This window comes from Coptis chinensis, chromosome 2 (genome assembly GCF_015680905.1).
Source record: "Coptis chinensis isolate HL-2020 chromosome 2, ASM1568090v1, whole genome shotgun sequence".
Classification (NCBI taxonomy): domain Eukaryota; kingdom Viridiplantae; phylum Streptophyta; class Magnoliopsida; order Ranunculales; family Ranunculaceae; genus Coptis; species Coptis chinensis.
The window spans coordinates 18,813,561-18,831,134 of NC_141457.1; the positions used below are offsets into that span (position 1 = coordinate 18,813,561).

Sequence of the window (17,574 nt, forward strand, 5' to 3'; positions counted from 1 at the left end):
CAAATTGACCAAGGATCATGGGCTATAAATCACAAGGGAATGAGCATAGCAAAAACAAAAGGGGATGGGGAGGGGGGATCGCCTATATTGTGTTTGGCCCATTTCGTGCCTAAACAGTGTTTTGGGTCCATCAGTCAAAGTGGAGGCAGTGGTGACTATGGAAGAATGGCAGGAAGATATTGGATATCGATCAAGATTGATTTTGGTTATGAGGGATCCAAACAGGTGCGAGATTCTTGGAGATTAAATCTTTTTGATAAGAGTATCATAACATATTTGATTGAGGGAGTTTTGAGTTGGGTTATAAAGTTAGAAACCCATACAGTCGAAGATAGCTTTTTGACAAGTGAGTTTTGGGGTAGTTGACTGCAAGTCTTCCTTGCTGGATGTGTTCCTACTGGATGTGTTCTTGCTGGATGTGTCCGGCTCGGTTTTATGTGTTAAAACCTCACCGAGGTAGAGAATGTAGAGAAAAAGGCCTATATTATGTTTGGCCCATTTCGTGCCTAAACAGTGTTTTGGGTCCATCAGTCAAAGTGGAGGCGGTGGTGACTATGGAAGAAAAAGAGATTGGCGGGAAGATATTGGATATCGATCAAGATTGATTTTGGTTATGAGGGATCCAAACAGGTGCGAGATTCTTGGAGATTAAATCTTTTTGATAAAAGTATCATAACATATTTGATTGAGGGAGTTTTGAGTTGGGTTATAAAGTTAGAAACCCATACAGTCGAAGATAGCTTTTTGACCAGAGAGTTTTTGGGCAGTTAACTGCAAGTCTTCCTTACTGGATGTGTTCCTACTGGATGTGTTCTTGCTGGATGTGTTCGGCTCGGTTTTATGTGTTAAAACCTCACCGAGGTGGAGAATGTAGAGAAAAAGGCATATTTTTCTCTCTGGTCAAAAAGCTATCTTCGACTATATGGGTTTTCACACCAGAGAAAAAAATACGCTTTTTTCTCTACATTCTCCACCTCGGTGAGGTTTTAACACATAAAACCGGTTTTAACACATCCAAAGAAGGAAGACTTGATCAATCGCTAAAGGGCCATGCCCACAAAAGGGCTTATTCAAGCATGTAGGATTTGGAGCAAGTCCAAACAAAGGTCTTTGGAACTTAACTCCGGTGACAACCTTTGTCAACATATCAGCAGGATTGTCATGGGTGTCCACTTTCTCAAGTGCTACATCACCATCCTCAACGACATCCCGTATAAAGTGATAACGGACATCAATATGCTTGGTCCGAGCATGATCAACCTGGTTCTTCGCCAAATGAATAGCACTCTGACTATCACAATACAACTATTCTGCTCAATACCCATATCATCCAGAAGACCTCGAAGCCATAGTGCCTCTTTCACTGCCTCTGCCACTGTCATATACTCTGCCTCAATAGTAGATAAAGCAACTGTAGCCTATAGCATAGACCTCTAACTAACCGGTGCACCATGCATCATAAACACATAACCAGTAGTTGATCGTTGTCTATCTAGATCACTTGCATAATCTGAATCCACATACCCACTGACATAACAAGTGCCTCCACCATAAACTAATCCCATATCCAAGGTACCCTTTAAGTACCTCAATACCCATTTCACTGCTTCCCTGGATATGCCATATACATACTTACAACACTAACTGCTTGTGAAATGTCTCGGCGTGTGCACACCATAGCATACATCAAACTGCCCACTGCACTAGCATAAGGAACATGAACCATATGCTTTTGTTTCTCCACCAAACTAGGAGAGAACTTCACTGAAAGCCTAAAATGCCCAGCCAAAGGAGTAGAAACTGACTTTGCATTCTCCATACCAAAACGAGAAATTACTTTCTGAAGGTATTTCTTCTAAGATACAACTATCCGTCGTTTCTTCCTATCTCTGTCAATCTCCATGCCTAATATCTTCTTGGCTCCACCTAAGTCTTTCATCTCAAACTCATATCTAAGTTGAGATTTCAACTTGTCTATCTCCACCATACTTTTGGAAGCAATAAGCATGTCATCCACATAAAGCAGAAGATAGATGAAGTCATTACCACGAAGCCTTCTAAAGTAGACACAACATTCATACTTACTTCGGGTGTACTCATGTTGCATCATGAGCGTGTCAAGGCGCTTGTACCATTGCCTGGGCGATTACTTTAACCCATACAGTGATCGATTCAATTTGCATACATGATCTTCTTTCTCAGCAACGACAAACCCTTCATGTTGTCTCATATAGATCTCTTCCTCCAAGTCCCCATGCAAGAAAGCAGTTTTCACATCAAGTTGCTCTAACTCCAAGTCGAAGTGAGCAACTAAACTCAATAACACACAAATGGAAGTATGTTTAACCACCGGGGAAAATACCTCATTGTAGTCGACTCCTTCCTTCTGTGAGAAACCCTTTGCTACTACTCTTGCCTTGTACCCAGTACTGTCAGACTCAGGAAGGACCTCTTTCTTTCTGAACACCCATTTACAGCCGATAGTCCTTTTACCCTTTGGTAATAAAACTAGGTCCCATGTGTGATTTTTATCAAGAGACTCCATCTCTTCTTGCATAGCTACCAACCAATCTCTGTAATGAGCATCTCTAACAGCTTCCTTGAAACTATCTGGCTCATCATCTTCGATATTCAATGCATATGCCACTAAATCCACCTAACCATAGTGTTCACCGGCTTCTCGTGCCCATACTTGTGCACTTCTTTAACTTGTCGCTTTGGCCTAGGGTTAGCCAATACAAGTTACGGATGCTCTTGCTCTTCTTCCTGTTACTGTGTGGTTCCATGATTTGGTACCTCATCATGAACCAACCAGTCATCTGCTGCATCAGACAACTCAAGCTCAGTGGCTTGAATTTATATAGACTCACCATTTCGCCCGACTCTTTTTTCTTTCATTGAAGATAACACGGAAGTCTCATCAAACGTAACATCTTTGCTGACCAGGAACTTGTGGTCTTCTAGACACCACAATCTGTATCCCTTTACCCCATTTGTGAAACCTAAGAATATGGCTTTCTTAGCTCTAGGATCTAGCTTGTTCTCCTTCACATGGTAGTAAGTAGTCGATCTAAACACTCGCAAAATACTATAATCAGCTGGGTTACCTGACCACACTTCATAAGGTGTCTTGCAATCTATAGCTGGAACTGGTGACTTATTATACAAGTAACACGCCATGGACACTGCATCTACCCAATACTCTTTGCCTAGACTGGCATTAGATAACAAACATCTCGCTCTTTCAAGCAAGGTTCTATTCATCTTCTCTTCCATTCCATTCTGCTGAGGCGTGCCCCTGACTGTCCAGTGTCTGGCAATTCCCTATTGCGCACAAAACTCTTGGAAAGGCCCATAGATATACTCAGTACCATTTTCAGACCGTAGTGTCTTTACCTTCCTATCTGTGTGATTCTCAACCCTTGCCTTCCACTTCTTAAATGTCTCAAACACTTCATCTTTCGTTTTTATCATATACACCCCCACATATAGCGGGTATGATCATCAATGAATGAGACATAATAACGGTTACCTCCTTTAGAAGCCACTCTGGTGGGTTCCCAAACATTTGTATGCACATAGTCAAGGATGCCTGTTGTTGTGTGCTTGATTGACTTAAACTTGACTCTACACTGCTTCCCATAGACGTAATGCTCACAGAAACCCATACTTGGCTTCTTCAAGTCCTTCCCTTGCATAACTCAGACAAACCTTTTTCACTCATATACCCTAGTCGCATATGCCACATTTTAGTGCACTCAGAATCATCACTACATGCACCCACTGCTATATCACCTATCACCGTACTACCCATCAAAGTATACAAGGTTCCATGTCTTTGACCCTTCATAACTGTTAAAGAGCAATTGACTTGCCACTAGCCCCTGACCTGCATCAATACTATTCTCTACACGTGTCTTCTTCATCAACTCATAAGAAAGAAGTGCACTCTGAACTTCGTCAAGATCGACGTCTTCTCTGTTCATAAATGTAATCATTATATGCTCATAGCTTTCTAGCAAGGAGAATATTAAACATGTCGCTTGATCCTCATCATCCATCTTCATACCAACATTCAAATAATTCGCTAGACATCGACGAAACTCACTAACGTGCTCTTGCATCATTGAAGCATCGACCATCATGTACCGATAAAGACGTTTCTTAAGGTATATCTTGTTCGTCATGCTCTTGGTCATATACATAGACTCTAGTTTGAGCCAAATACCGGCAGCGGTATTTTCTCCCATCACACTATACATGACCTCACTAGCAAGACATAACCGGATTGATGAACAAACCTGAAGATTGAACTCTTCCCAATCATCATTACTCATACTCGCCGTCTTAGATTTAATCCCCTTTAAAGCCTTGTGCAAACCTTGTTGGATGAGGATGTCCTTTATTTAGACTTGCCAAATCCCAAAATTATTCTTCCCATTAAATTTCTCTACTTCAAACCTTGTGTTTGACATCTTGGGAGCCATCTTTCAACTTACACACAATAACCCAAAAAACATTTTCACTTCGGAATTTAATCGAACACCTTGTCTACACAAATTTCGAGCACTAAACTCAAAATCCTAGGTCGTATACCTACGCTCTGATACCAATTATTGTGAATAAATAACTGCAGAAACAACGTTATCCACAACAAATAGATTAATCCTACACAAGGATCGATCCTTCTCAATAGACAAGACTTCAACACCCTCCAAGCAATATCCCAACACTTCTCAATATAAAATAACAAGCATATAAAATAAAACAATTAATGTAAAAGAATAACAAATCACAATACGAGATATATCGTGGTTCGGCAATTTGCCTACTTCTACACTGCAAGTTTCAAGCTTTACTAGATATCCGGAGTAACAGATTACAAGTCTCTCAATTCACTCACAAATAATGAACACTCAACTCACAAAGAATTGCTCACTTATAATCTCTCTCTTTCTTGGTTTTAGAAAAGTTAGGTTTCTACAGAAAAAACCTATATTTATAATATTTCAGAAAAACTTCCGAAATAGTGAATTTCGTGCTGAAAACGGTGGAGTGCGGGTCACGCCCTCAGCCAAGCAAAAATGAGCGGGTCACGCCTTGTCCAAGTGTAACTGGAGCGTGGGCCACGCCCTTCACACCAGAGAGAAAAATACGCCTTTTTCTTTACATTATTGTTGTGACTACATGAGATCACTAAGTTGATTATTTCACACACCTTTTCTCATTGTTGGCAGTTCCTGTGAAAAGAGTGGATATTCTTCCTGCGAGAGGAAGCAAAAGGTTGCAATATTGAGAATTACGGTATTCGGGTAATCATGGGACTTGATCCCCGTTGTGAGTATTTCTATTTTGTAATCGATTGATTTATTAGTGGATTTGTTTTTTGGTTGTCTGTGAAAGATGATGGCGTGGGGTTTCCCTGTGAAGGGGTTTTTGCCACGTTAATCATATATCTCTGTGTGCTCTGTGTTTAGTCGTATCACTTATTTTTTGCTTTCTCTTCCCGTCATACATCATCGAATCCGTTTAGTATATCATTCTATCAGTCACTTTCTTTTAAATATCTTTGGAGGAATTTTCAAGATCATCTCGACTCTCCATCTTCTCCACTCTCCAAGAGCATTACTTCTTCTCCACGATCAATCTCCATTCCTATTCAAAGGAATGATCAAGAGGAACTACGGCAAACTTGATTCAAGTTCACCAGAGAACTGGATACATAGGCAGCTCATACAAAACGCGAGCTCAGTCAAATCAACACTAAACCTCCATCTTCCCTAATTCCCTAAAGTTGTAAGGTCATAACTAAAACGAACATTTACAGGCTTGATGTCCCTTCTAACCATCTCTCCTAATACCTCCTCTGCTTCTTCGAGCCCTCCTTCAACACAAATTGAATGAATTATTATGTTGCATGTTGAAGTATCAGGTCTCACCTCTGTTTCAGTTAGGCTGTGGAATGGAAGTAGAGACATGTGGGACATAAATATCATGAGGACATAAGCAGGGAGAGGAAGCAGAAGATAAAAGTGGTGAGTTTTTTAATGGAAATGATTTTTCATTAAATACTACATGCCTTGAAATATAGATTCTACCAGTTTTAGAATCTAAACATTTGTATCCAAGATGTTGAAGACTGTAACCAATGAATGTACATTCAATACTTCTAGGTTGCAGTTTGTTGGAGTTATATGGTCTAAGCCAAGGATAACATGAACAACCATAGACTTTTAGAAAATTATAATTAGGTGACTTTTGAAATAGTGTTTCCCAAGGTGAAATGTATTGAAGGGATTTGGATGGTAACTTGTTAATGAGGAAAACACAAGATTGAAAAAGGTCAGGCCAGTAGATGAGAGGAACACCACTATGAGCTAAAAGAGTTCTAGCCATGTCAACAATGTGTCTGTGTTTCCTTTCAGCTACACCATTTTGTTCAGGTGTGTGAGCACAAGAAAACTGGTGTGTAATACCAGATTGTTGAAGATAAATCTCAAGTTTTGTACTTGGAAACTCACCGCCTTGATCTATTCTGAGAATTTTAAGTTTTGAGCTAAGTAAGTTTTCATTGATGGTTTTGAAGATTTGAAGCACAGAATAGAAATCAGACTTTTTATGAATAGGATATATCCAACAATATTTTGAATAATCATCAACAAAACTAGTATAAAAAACCATTGATAGAAGCCACTGGAGCAGGACCCCAAAGATCACAATGAACAAGATGCAATGGTTTATTATATTTGGAATCTGATGAAAGAAAAGGTAATTTTGTGGTTTTACCAAGCTTACATGAAGTACAGAAATCAGGTACAATATGTCCTTCAACAGGAAGATTATTTGAAGTAACAATTTTATTCAAAATAACAAGAGATGGATGGCCAATTCTGGCATGCCAAGTAGCAGATGAAGTCCTTTCACCAATGTAAGTGCATGGACTGGAAGGTTGTGAGGAAGGTTGTTGAGAAGGTTGTGTTGATGAGTGAAGCTTCTTATGAGGAAAGAGCTTGAGGGGATATAGACCATGTCTATGTGGTCCTTGGAAAAGCATCTTCCCCGAGATGTTGTCCTTCACAACATATTTTAATGAGTCAAAGGTTATGGAACAATTATTATCAGTTGTAAATCGATGGACTGATAATAGATTTTGAGAAATGTGAGGTACATGTAAAATGTCTTTTAAAGCAAAGTTTGTGTGTGATGATGCAGGATGAACTAAAGAGTAACCAGTATTAGATATGGTGAGAGATTTACCATTTCCAACAGTCACTGCATCCTTGCCTTTGTAATCCTCATGCAGAGAAAGATTATTAAGATCAGCTGTTACATGATTAGTTGCACCAGTGTCTGTAAACCATTGAGTTGGCTGAGCTGAAGTAGATGCATTTGCTCCATTGAACTGTGAGTTGTAAGGTATGTTGTAGTTATCACCATTTCCATAAGAAGTAGATGCATTTGCTCCATTGAACTGTGAGTTGTAAGCACCATTTCCAGTATAATAAGCAATGTTTGTGTGAGGGCCAGATGAAGTGTCACACCCCGAATTTCGACAGAATTCGGAAAAACATTATTTGTTCCCGACTATTCGATCTCCGAGGTGTGACGCACTCTCAACTCCCAAAAAAACCATAAACAGTTTAAATATGCGGATAATAAAAAAAAAACCGATAAAAATTTTAACTTAAACAAAAGTCTTCTTCATTACAAAAATTTACAAATGAAAATGCAAATAACTTTGTCTCGACTGAAACTCTATATCACCTCGAGGGAAAACGAAACATATCCTGAGATGCAACGCTAACGCAAACCACAAGCAGTAACCAATCTTCTTCAACACTAAACCTGTCAAGACTTATCAACTGTGTTCATTTAATGAACACACCCGATAAGCAAACATGCAAATCGGGTTAGCATTATAAAAATGCTGGTGTGAGTAGCTCTAAAACACAACATATACTTATACATATATTTACACAATCTACAAGGCAGTTAATTCCTTCATCGAGGCGCCTTAACTTCTAACACTAATACAACATCCTTAAGTATAATAATTAAGGCAAGTAGTTCCTCCACTGAGGCGCCTTAACTTCCCACTAACCACACAACAGACTATACGTATAATAAATAAGGCATGTAGTTCCTCCATCGAGGCGCCTTAGGTTCTAACTAAACAAATAACCAACATATTACCATAATTAGATTATTAAGGCTTTCTTTGTGTGTCCCTAAAATCACGTCGTATCTATGTCTTACCTAGTTTCCCTGGCTACCACAATCGCTACCCAACGCCGAACATGTACATCCATATGCCTCCCCTTACATAATGAACCACTTCGTGCGTAACCACCCTGAGCGGGATGCCGCACACCAGGTAAATCCTCACACGGAAGCCATTATGTAAGTAATGCCACTATTCAGCATAAAATATTACGCATCTCGTTCTATTTTGCGAATGGAAAAATCAAGCCACTATTCGGCTACGCCAGGAAGGCCATTCAGCTTTACTGAAACGCCAGGAGGGCCAATCACATTACTTACGCCCGAAGGCCATTCAGATTAACTGAAACGCCAGAAGGGCCAATCACATGAGTTGTGGTAGCTAGGTTCTAGGATTTTCGTTACGTAGTTTATTCAAGTGTCATACATCTATGACTCATAATCATTCCACTATATCACGTGCAGGTCAATTACCTTATTGCACTAAGCCACAATATTTAGAAATATCTCAATTATTTCACATAACCACTTTCATTCTTTCACGTGCCAATATATTATTGCACTAAGCCACAATCCCGTGGGCAAATATTCACCAATACTATACTACCTCATAGTAGCATCTCACATATATAATAATGGAGCGTTTATATAAATTTCTCCAAGATATTGCATTAATACATATATCCCAACATATTATATCATGTCACAATTGCTTTAACGTATCACATACATTTTTATTATAGCGTATTAGGAATATAATGTCTCCTAACATCTCAATATCGTCACGTGTCAAAAATACACAACATAAATGTCAAATCTTTCTTAGATAATGACAACCAAGTTTATACAATCTTCCACAGCATTTTATTACTACATTGTCCATATAGCATACAACATAAAACGTAGCACAATTAAACAGTCCACAGTCCATAGTCAAAGCCCAATATATATATGCTTTACACTACTCACGTCAAATCTTAATTAGATAATGACAAACAACGTTATATAATCTTCGACAATATTTTATTACTATATTTGTCCATATTCTTAAGCATGTGAAAAACTGGAAAAAGTCAACATTCCACAGTCAAAGGTCAAAATCAAAGTCAAAGTCAACAGTCAACGGTCAAAGTCAAAGGTCAACGGTCAAAGTCAACAGTCGACAGTCAATGTCAAAGTCAAACTATCGTTTCCACGTTCGACAGGTTCAGGATCATAGCCATGGTTCATGGCTAAGGTCAATGTGCATGGCTCATGGGCTCATGACCAAGGTAATGGTTCGGACCTAACTGGCCAAGCCCAAACCTTAAAACCCGAAAGTTTAAATGTTGAAAGACCCATTTAGATCTATTTTAAGTCCTATGGACTGGCCCATGCAATATTAGAAACTGGCCCAAAAACTTTAGACTGAACTGGCCCAAAACACAACTGACTTCGGCCCAAAAACTTTAAATTGAACTGGTCCACAAATTTAAAACAAAAACCGGGCCCAACATCAACTGAACTGGCCCATAGGCTAAGCCAAATTAGTCTGGCCCCAAACAAAACAAGCTAGGGCCCAAGAACTTAAAACAAAACTGGCCCAACAACTAAACAAGCTAAGGCCCAAGCCTCAAGCCCAGACCGACCACAGTTCATCTTCTCCAACTGATCCTCCACCACCAGCCACCAAAACGCCGGCCACCACTAATCCCTTCTCCCTCATATCGGTTTGACTCATTGCAACAACCCCTACAACTTTGTCAAACACAAAAACTCAATTCTTAAATTTAACATCTCGACCAAAACTAGATCTGAGACAAAATTCGACCACCATTAAAGCTTGTTTCAAGCTTCACTCGACAGCCCTCACGCACCCAAACCTCAACAACCAAACTCCATTCTAAAACACCATCAAAACCAACTAAACAACAACAAAGTTTTAAAGGAAAACTGGGCGTTACTGGTCGCCGCCATTGATGAATTTTCCGAGCTTCAAACCGCCCCCAATAGCACTCACTCAAACCCCCACTCACCTCCAACAATATAAACCCACCACAAATCGAAACATCACAACAAAAATTAAATCAAAACAACAGGATTTTGCTCTCTTTTTATTGTCTCTGGGCGACGCCATTAGTGCCGACAGCACCGACCAAACTTCCACCAACATCGACCCACACTATTCCCATACCACCACAGTATCACAGTATTTCAATACAGAGAAAGATTCATTGCTTTGAGGCTTTAGCCGCCATTAACAGCCCCGTAAGAGTTTCGACAGTTTAACCAATTTTAACAAAGTTTCGACAATTTAAGTTTAGAGTATCACAGTTCAACAGTTCAAATAAAATTTCCAGAGTTTCAAGTTTAATAACACACAGATTTCAACCAAAAAGAGACCGACAGTAACGAGACTTTAATAAAAATTCTATAAAATATCTACTCACAATAATGAACAGCTCGACGAATTCCTCCTGGTCCGAGTCGTCGCGTTCCAATGGTCTACCCAACAGCTTTTAGCTCTGCCTCCATTTTTAATATTTTTTATTCTTCCAGAACCCTATTCTCTAGAACAATGTGTTTATATACTTGGGTCTGAAACCCAAGCCCAACACAGACTCGGGCCCAGAAATCAGGCCCACATGTCCCGAGTCCAATTCAGCGAATTTTGAAAATAAATAATTAAATTAATTAATTAATAAATAAATATGTATTTTAAAAATACGGGCGTTACATGAAGCATAGAATGCAAAAGCAGAGTTGTCATTTGATGGTGTGTTGTAGTTATCATCAGGATTGAAATTTTCATTGTAGAAGGAGGAATAAGTGTTGTAAGCTGCTCTTTTTGCTATCATAGCAGATAGGTTTTGAGGTGGAATCTTGCCTACAAAAGCATGATTCATGCGATTATGACAATCAATTGCAAGATGTCCAACTTTGTTGCAGATTTGACACACTGGTCTAGTGCCATTGTTGTTATAATTTGAAGTTCCATTTGAGAAGTTGTTGTTACTTGAGGATGCACCATTGTTGAAATTTGATGAAGTGAACTGATTAAAGTTTCCTCTTCCTCTTCCACTATTCATATAAAAATTTCCTCTTCCTCTGTTGTAATTGTTTCCTCTGAAATTTGAGAAATTCCCTCTTCCTTGACTGTGAAAGTTGCCTTGCATTGCAGCAAAGGCTTGAGCACCATTCTCTGAAGTAAGAATATTTCTATGTCTGCTTTGAATAGCAATTTCCTCACTAAGAATCAAATTGTGTAGAGAATCCAGAGTTAAGTCCTGTAAATGCATCCTAGCTGAAGTGGCAAATGCCTCATATCCTTCTGGTAAGCCTCTTAAAACATGGAATATTCCATCACTATCATGAAACCGGTTCTCCAAAGAAAGACTAGTGCATCACATATCCCTTTAACACTTTGAAGATATTCAGCCATTGACTTGTTTCCTTTACTAACAGTTTGAAGTCTTTCTTTCAATTGAATTACATGAGACCTTTTTTTTTTTTTTTTTTTTTTGGAAAAAGCTAGGGGTTAAGGATGCCCCAACCTTTATTTGATCATGATCTCAAGTACAACTTACCCTCTTCATCCTCTTTGACCAAAACATGCAGACTTTGGTCTAAAGGGGGAATGAAATACAAAACACTATCATCTATAGAATCACTAAGCTTAGATAAATAATCGCGACTGATTCCCCTTCTCAGTAAAACATGTTCAAAGTCCACCAATTCAAACTCGTCCATAATGTGCTTTATCTGGGCTAAGCTATTCCTCTCTGTCCAAGGTGGCTCCTCCTTCAAGTTCAGAATACATACAGCCCTCATGGAGTCAGAATGTACATGCAGTCGCTTTACTCCCAACTGGGCAGCTCCTTGTAGTCCTCTCATAACTCCCTAGGTTTCTGGCCTAACTGGAAGGAGATGTGGACGATCCAGTAAACCCAAAGAGGACCCTGCCATCTGCGTTTCGCATTAGCCCACCATACCCTGCCTTGCCGAGTTTCAGCGACCCATCGGTATTCAGCACCGGTACATGAGACCTTGATATATGAGCAAATCGAGTTTCTAGTGTTATCCAAAGAGCTCTAGCATTAGGTGCACTAACAGTATAAGGTAACACTGATTCTGATAAAGTAGAATTGATCCAAATCATGAGTGTTTGATCAGTTCTAATCCACTCAGTGTATTTGGGATCAACAACATTTGTAATTACACCTTGAGCATCTTTCTTGAATTTTTCAGGACAAGAAAAAGAGCCATCAAGGTAAGAACCAAGATCAAAACTTCGAATAAGAGGAAGAAATAGTTGTCTCCAAATGAGAAAGTTCTCTGTGTTCAGTTTAACAGGAACAAAGTTTGTGATATTGATGACTAACGAAGAGATTGAATCTTTAGTATTCATAGTTGACTTGAAATAGATATGAACTTGAAACAAGATTTATACGAAATCAATAAGAAGATAATACAAACTGAATTGAAGTTTCAAGAAAGAAAAATTGATATTTGAGATAAAAGAATTGAATCAAATTGAACTTCTAGGTTTTGAATCGAATTGAACAAGTAATTGAAATCAAATTTGCATAGATCTTTTCAGTAACTACTAAGTATTGAAATTAACAATTGAAGAAGCTTAGCTTTGAAGCTTTAATGGCGGAAGTGGATCGAAGAAGAAGACCGCATGGTTGCGGCTCTGATACCATGAAGAGATTTGAGACTCTGTCTGAAAATTATATTTTTGTTTAATGAATTATTACAAGCTAATCAGTGTTTATATACTTGTACAAAAATAGAATCCTAACTTAACTATAACAGAACAGACAGCTGGCATAACAGCCTAACAAAAAACAGTTATTTCTAAACTACTTTATTACATTGTTAAGATGTCTCTAATAGTGTCTACACATATTTCGTGTGGACGACCGAAGATGTTTATATAATTATATTTGGCTAGACTAATAAGACGAAATTTTCACAATAGTTTTAGTTTCTGTTCCTAATTCATAAAATAAATAGAAAATAATTAGACAAAATAAATGGAGGTGTAGCCCAAAACTATTCAGTACGATTAGATAGCGACATTCTTGGCGTTGGACAATCAGGGTTTGAATCCCTGAATCTCCATTTATTATTATTATTTTTGTTTATATATACAATAAGCTTTACCCTCATTTAGTCAGGCACTCAGGTGTAATGGACATTGGACAATGAACTTTGCCTGTATTCGTGTCTTTTGCTTCATTTGATTTATTCTACATTGTGTTGTCTGTGCAAGTTTTAAGTCATTTGTATTATTCTGAAGGTGGTTTACAAAAGAATTGTTTTAGCATCAAGTTTAGATAAAGTGCCAAGTTAAAGAATTGTTTATATATTAGTATAAATCCACTGTTTTACTAGTTTGTTTGGATGGGAGAAAACACTTTGTTATCTTCTCCAACTTCTAAGCAAGCAATCAATCAAAATGAATTCTAAATTAATATCACTCGAAGCCTCTGCTATTTCTAGTGTCTCATCTAGTACTCCCTTGAGTCGATGAACACAGTTCTCACAACTGCTCTTCCCACTCAAGCCAGGTGGTGCACCAGCTATTAATCAAATATAAAAGATTCGAAGATCTTTCTGTAGGGGATATAGCCACTAACAAAGAAGTACTTGTGCGTGAAGTTTGGCATTGTCTACCAAATTTATCTGGATGAGGGTGTATGAAGCAACAGCTAAAATGTTGATGTGGGTGTGAGGGAGTGATATTCTCATTCAGGAATATCAAGCACGTGTTCAGCATGGTGGAAATACCACACCGACCTCTGACTTACTTCTTCGACCTACGTCACTAGCTCGCGTCCACGAGCTATGAGTTCGCTCTAGAATAGATCATATCACTATACAGATAGTTCTATATCATGACTCAGCCTATCTTCTAGAAGCAATCATGACCAAAGCTGCACTTACACAAATCACTGCCGCAAGCTACTAACCGCTACCGCAAGCTACTAACAACTGCTACTAATCCCCATCATTACAGCATGCCTACCAACACAGTTCTCACACACCTTCTCAATGTCCACCCTACATTTGTGTTGATCTTTACACGTGTTGTGTTAAGATTCACTTTCACCATCTATAAATACCTCTCATATGAACTACGCCAGACCTGATTCTTTTCTCCTCCCAGAATCGAGAGATAGATACGTAGGCAGTTCGCTCATCAACGAACTCGGTCTTTCCCAAATTCAATCCCATTCTCCTTCTTCCCTTGTATGTAAAGGTAAACTAAAACGCTCCTTTGCATTGGCGCCGTCTGTGGTCTGGATTTCTTGAGAAACCACTTCACAAATCCTTAAACCAAAAAGAAAAATACTCAAGCCCACGAAGCATGGCAAGCCTCGAAGCTCAAATCCAGAGTTTGGCAGGTCATCTAGGAACGATGAATAAGCAAATCACCCTGCTCAGGTAGGAGAATGTCACACGTCGCGCGCAAGTGGACACGCAGAATCCACCTGGCACCTTAGCAGAAGACGACATTAACGAGGTTAATCAACAGATTAATGAACTATCACAAAGGATCGACCAAAGTGCAGTCAAGAAAGATGCTTCCCAGATCGTTCAAAAGATGTTGAAGACATATCGTGCATCTCCGTTCGCTGCTGAGGTACTTAGCAAAGCTTTTCCTCCATATTTCATTCAACCACGTTTTCCAATGTATGATGGCAGCACGTGTCCTGGTCAACACGTGACTCGCTACATTCAAAGCCTTGCACTATATAGTGCACCAGAGTTCGATCATCTTCACTATCATTTGTTTCCTGCTAGTCTCAAAGACGGCGCGCTTGATTGGTTCTTTTCACTCGAGTCAAACTCGATAAAGACCTTCGAGTAGCTCAACGACTCGTTTGCTAGTCAGTTTGTCCATAACAGGCGTAAAAAAGCTGATCTTGATTCGCTATTCCAGCTCTCACTGGGCAAAGACGAAACCATTCGTGAATTTCTAGGTCGGTTCAAAGCCGAACTACTATGCATGGAAACTAGTCTTAAAGAGTCATTCGCCACCTTGGCATTCTCCAACGCCTGCCGTGTGCGCAACACGGCACTCGCCAGATCGCTGATGAAAGAACACCCCGAGACGTTATCCGAGCTATACGCTCGAGTAGACAAATACATTAAGTTATAGGAAGGCCTGAAGCGCCAAGGCCTACCAGAAGAAGAAGGAGTCGCAGCAATATCCGACGACCCCCCAGCTTCAAAAAAGCGGCCCCGACAGCAAGAACGAAAGTCGGGGAACAGAACGAACAATGACCGTGAGTTCGCTGTTCTCACACAATCTCCCAGTTACATACTGGAAAATATCAAGAAAGCCGCATATTACCGACCTACTGTACGACAGCCATAAGGTCGATCGGGCAAGCCTTATTGTGCCTTCCACCGAGCCAAATGTCACGAGACCAATGCGTGCTGGGGGCTAAAGCATTACCTTTAGGACCTCATCGAAGCAGGGCATATCAAGCAGTACACCAAGATCGCCGATGGTGACCTGCGCCATAAACTTATGGCTCGCTGGGTGCGTAGTAGAACTCCACCCCGCCATAATCGCCATAATGCTCAAGCTCGCTCCCACAGCAGAGGACATCTTAGAGACCGTTCATGCCATGAGCGATGTCAGCACTCGTCAGATTGCGACAATGATAGAACCATTCATATGATCACGTTCCTAGATGATTCAGTAACATCGTCCAGGAAGAAAAGAAGGCGCCATCAAGAAGTTTACCATTTCTCTTCCCAGGCCGCACCTGCTCCACGCAGTTCTGGTCGTAGTTCAGGTGATATCACTTTTACGGAGGCCGACCTCAACAAGGTTTGCCTCCCGCACAATGACGCACTAGTAGTCCATGTCAAAATCAGTGACTGGACAGTCAAGCGTGTTCTAATAGACCCTGGTAGTTCGTGTGACATTTTGTTCTACCATACCATCCAAGATATGAACTTGCCCAAGTCATTCTTCATAGATCCAATCGCTCCCCTCTACGGGTTTAATGGCTCCAGAGCCGACCCAATTGGTGATATCATACTCCCAGTCTCAGTGGGATCTAGAGAAGACAAAGTCAGCTTCAATACGCGTTTCAGCGTCTTGGACATCAAGTTGTCCTACAAGGCCATCCTAGGACGGCGTTGGATTCATCAAATGCAAGTTATACCATCAACACTACATCAAGTTCTCCGCTTTCCAGGCCCTAGGGGTATGATAGAGCTTTGAAGCAATCAGCTCGAGACTTATTATTGTAACCAAATCCTCTCAGCGAACAAGACCGCTGACTCACCTATCAGCACAAGGAACGAGCCCACCAGCTACACAATGGCCAAAGACTTGGTCGCTGAAGTCAGAGCCAAAGCACCAAAACAGAACGCCGGGGGCTCTAGCAAGAAGGTCTATTCGTCTGTACAGAACCCAAAAGTCTCTAAAGCATTTATTGATCCACCAGTCAGGACCCCAGAGGTCGCTCCAGCAGTCGTTGCTCCACCTGTCAAGACCCTAGAGATCGTCCCACCATGTCTCATACAACCAATACAGCTTCCGAAGATCACTCCAGCCTCTGTTGTCATGACCACAGAAGTCACACCAGACCCTGTTGTCCTAACCACAGAAGTCGCTCCAGTTCCTACGGTCACTCCAATTATTCCTCAGATCGACAAAGCATCTCCAGAATACAGTCCCCCAGAGGACGCTCAACCACCACAAGCCACGGTACAAGCTGAAGAAAGGCATCGAGTGAACTTAGGAACCGAAGACGATCCTAAATTCGTCTATGTAGGGGCTAACCTTGATCTTACACTCAAGGCCCAGCTTGTAAAGTTTTTATCCATGAATAAAGATGTTTTCGCTTGGTCGTATATTGATGTACCGGGTATAGATCCTAATGTTGCATGTCATAGACTAAATGTCAACCCTCAGGCTCGACCAATTCAACAGCGACCTAGGAGACTATCACTGTGTTTTCAAAAAGCAATCAACGATGAGGTTGACAAACTCAAACAAGTCGGTTTCATCCGAAAGGTTGATTACCCCGAATGGATCGCTAACATAGTAGTAGTTCCAAAGAAGAATGTCATAGTTCGCCTTTGCGTTGACTTCACCAATGTCAACCAAGAAACACCTAAGGATAACTTTCCTTTACCTAGAATCGACCGACTTGTGGACCATACCTGTGGCCACGAGCTCCTGTCCTTCATGGATGTATATAGTGGGTACAACCAGATACCACTCGCTGAAGAAGACCAAGAGAAGACGTCATTCATTATAGAGTAGGGAATTTATTGCTACAACGTCCTCCCGTTCGGTCTCAAGAACACTGGAGCGACTTATCAACGGTTGGTCACTGG

At 40.3% G+C, this 17,574-nt stretch overlaps 1 protein-coding gene across 1 annotated transcript; it reads right to left on the bottom strand.

Moving 5' to 3' along the window:
- Positions 1-12,112: 12,112 nt before the first annotated feature.
- LOC147515215 (uncharacterized) lies at positions 12,113-12,607 on the bottom strand. Its single transcript, XM_086592827.1, has one exon. It carries the CDS (start codon positions 12,605-12,607, stop codon positions 12,113-12,115), a length of 495 nt encoding a protein of 164 aa, XP_086448953.1.
- Positions 12,608-17,574: the final 4,967 nt, after the last annotated feature.

Bases quoted from the DNA above. Each gene is read 5' to 3' on its own strand.
- LOC147515215 (XM_086592827.1), bottom strand. From the start codon at position 12,607: ATGAATACTAAAGATTCAATCTCTTCGTTAGTCATCAATATCACAAAC.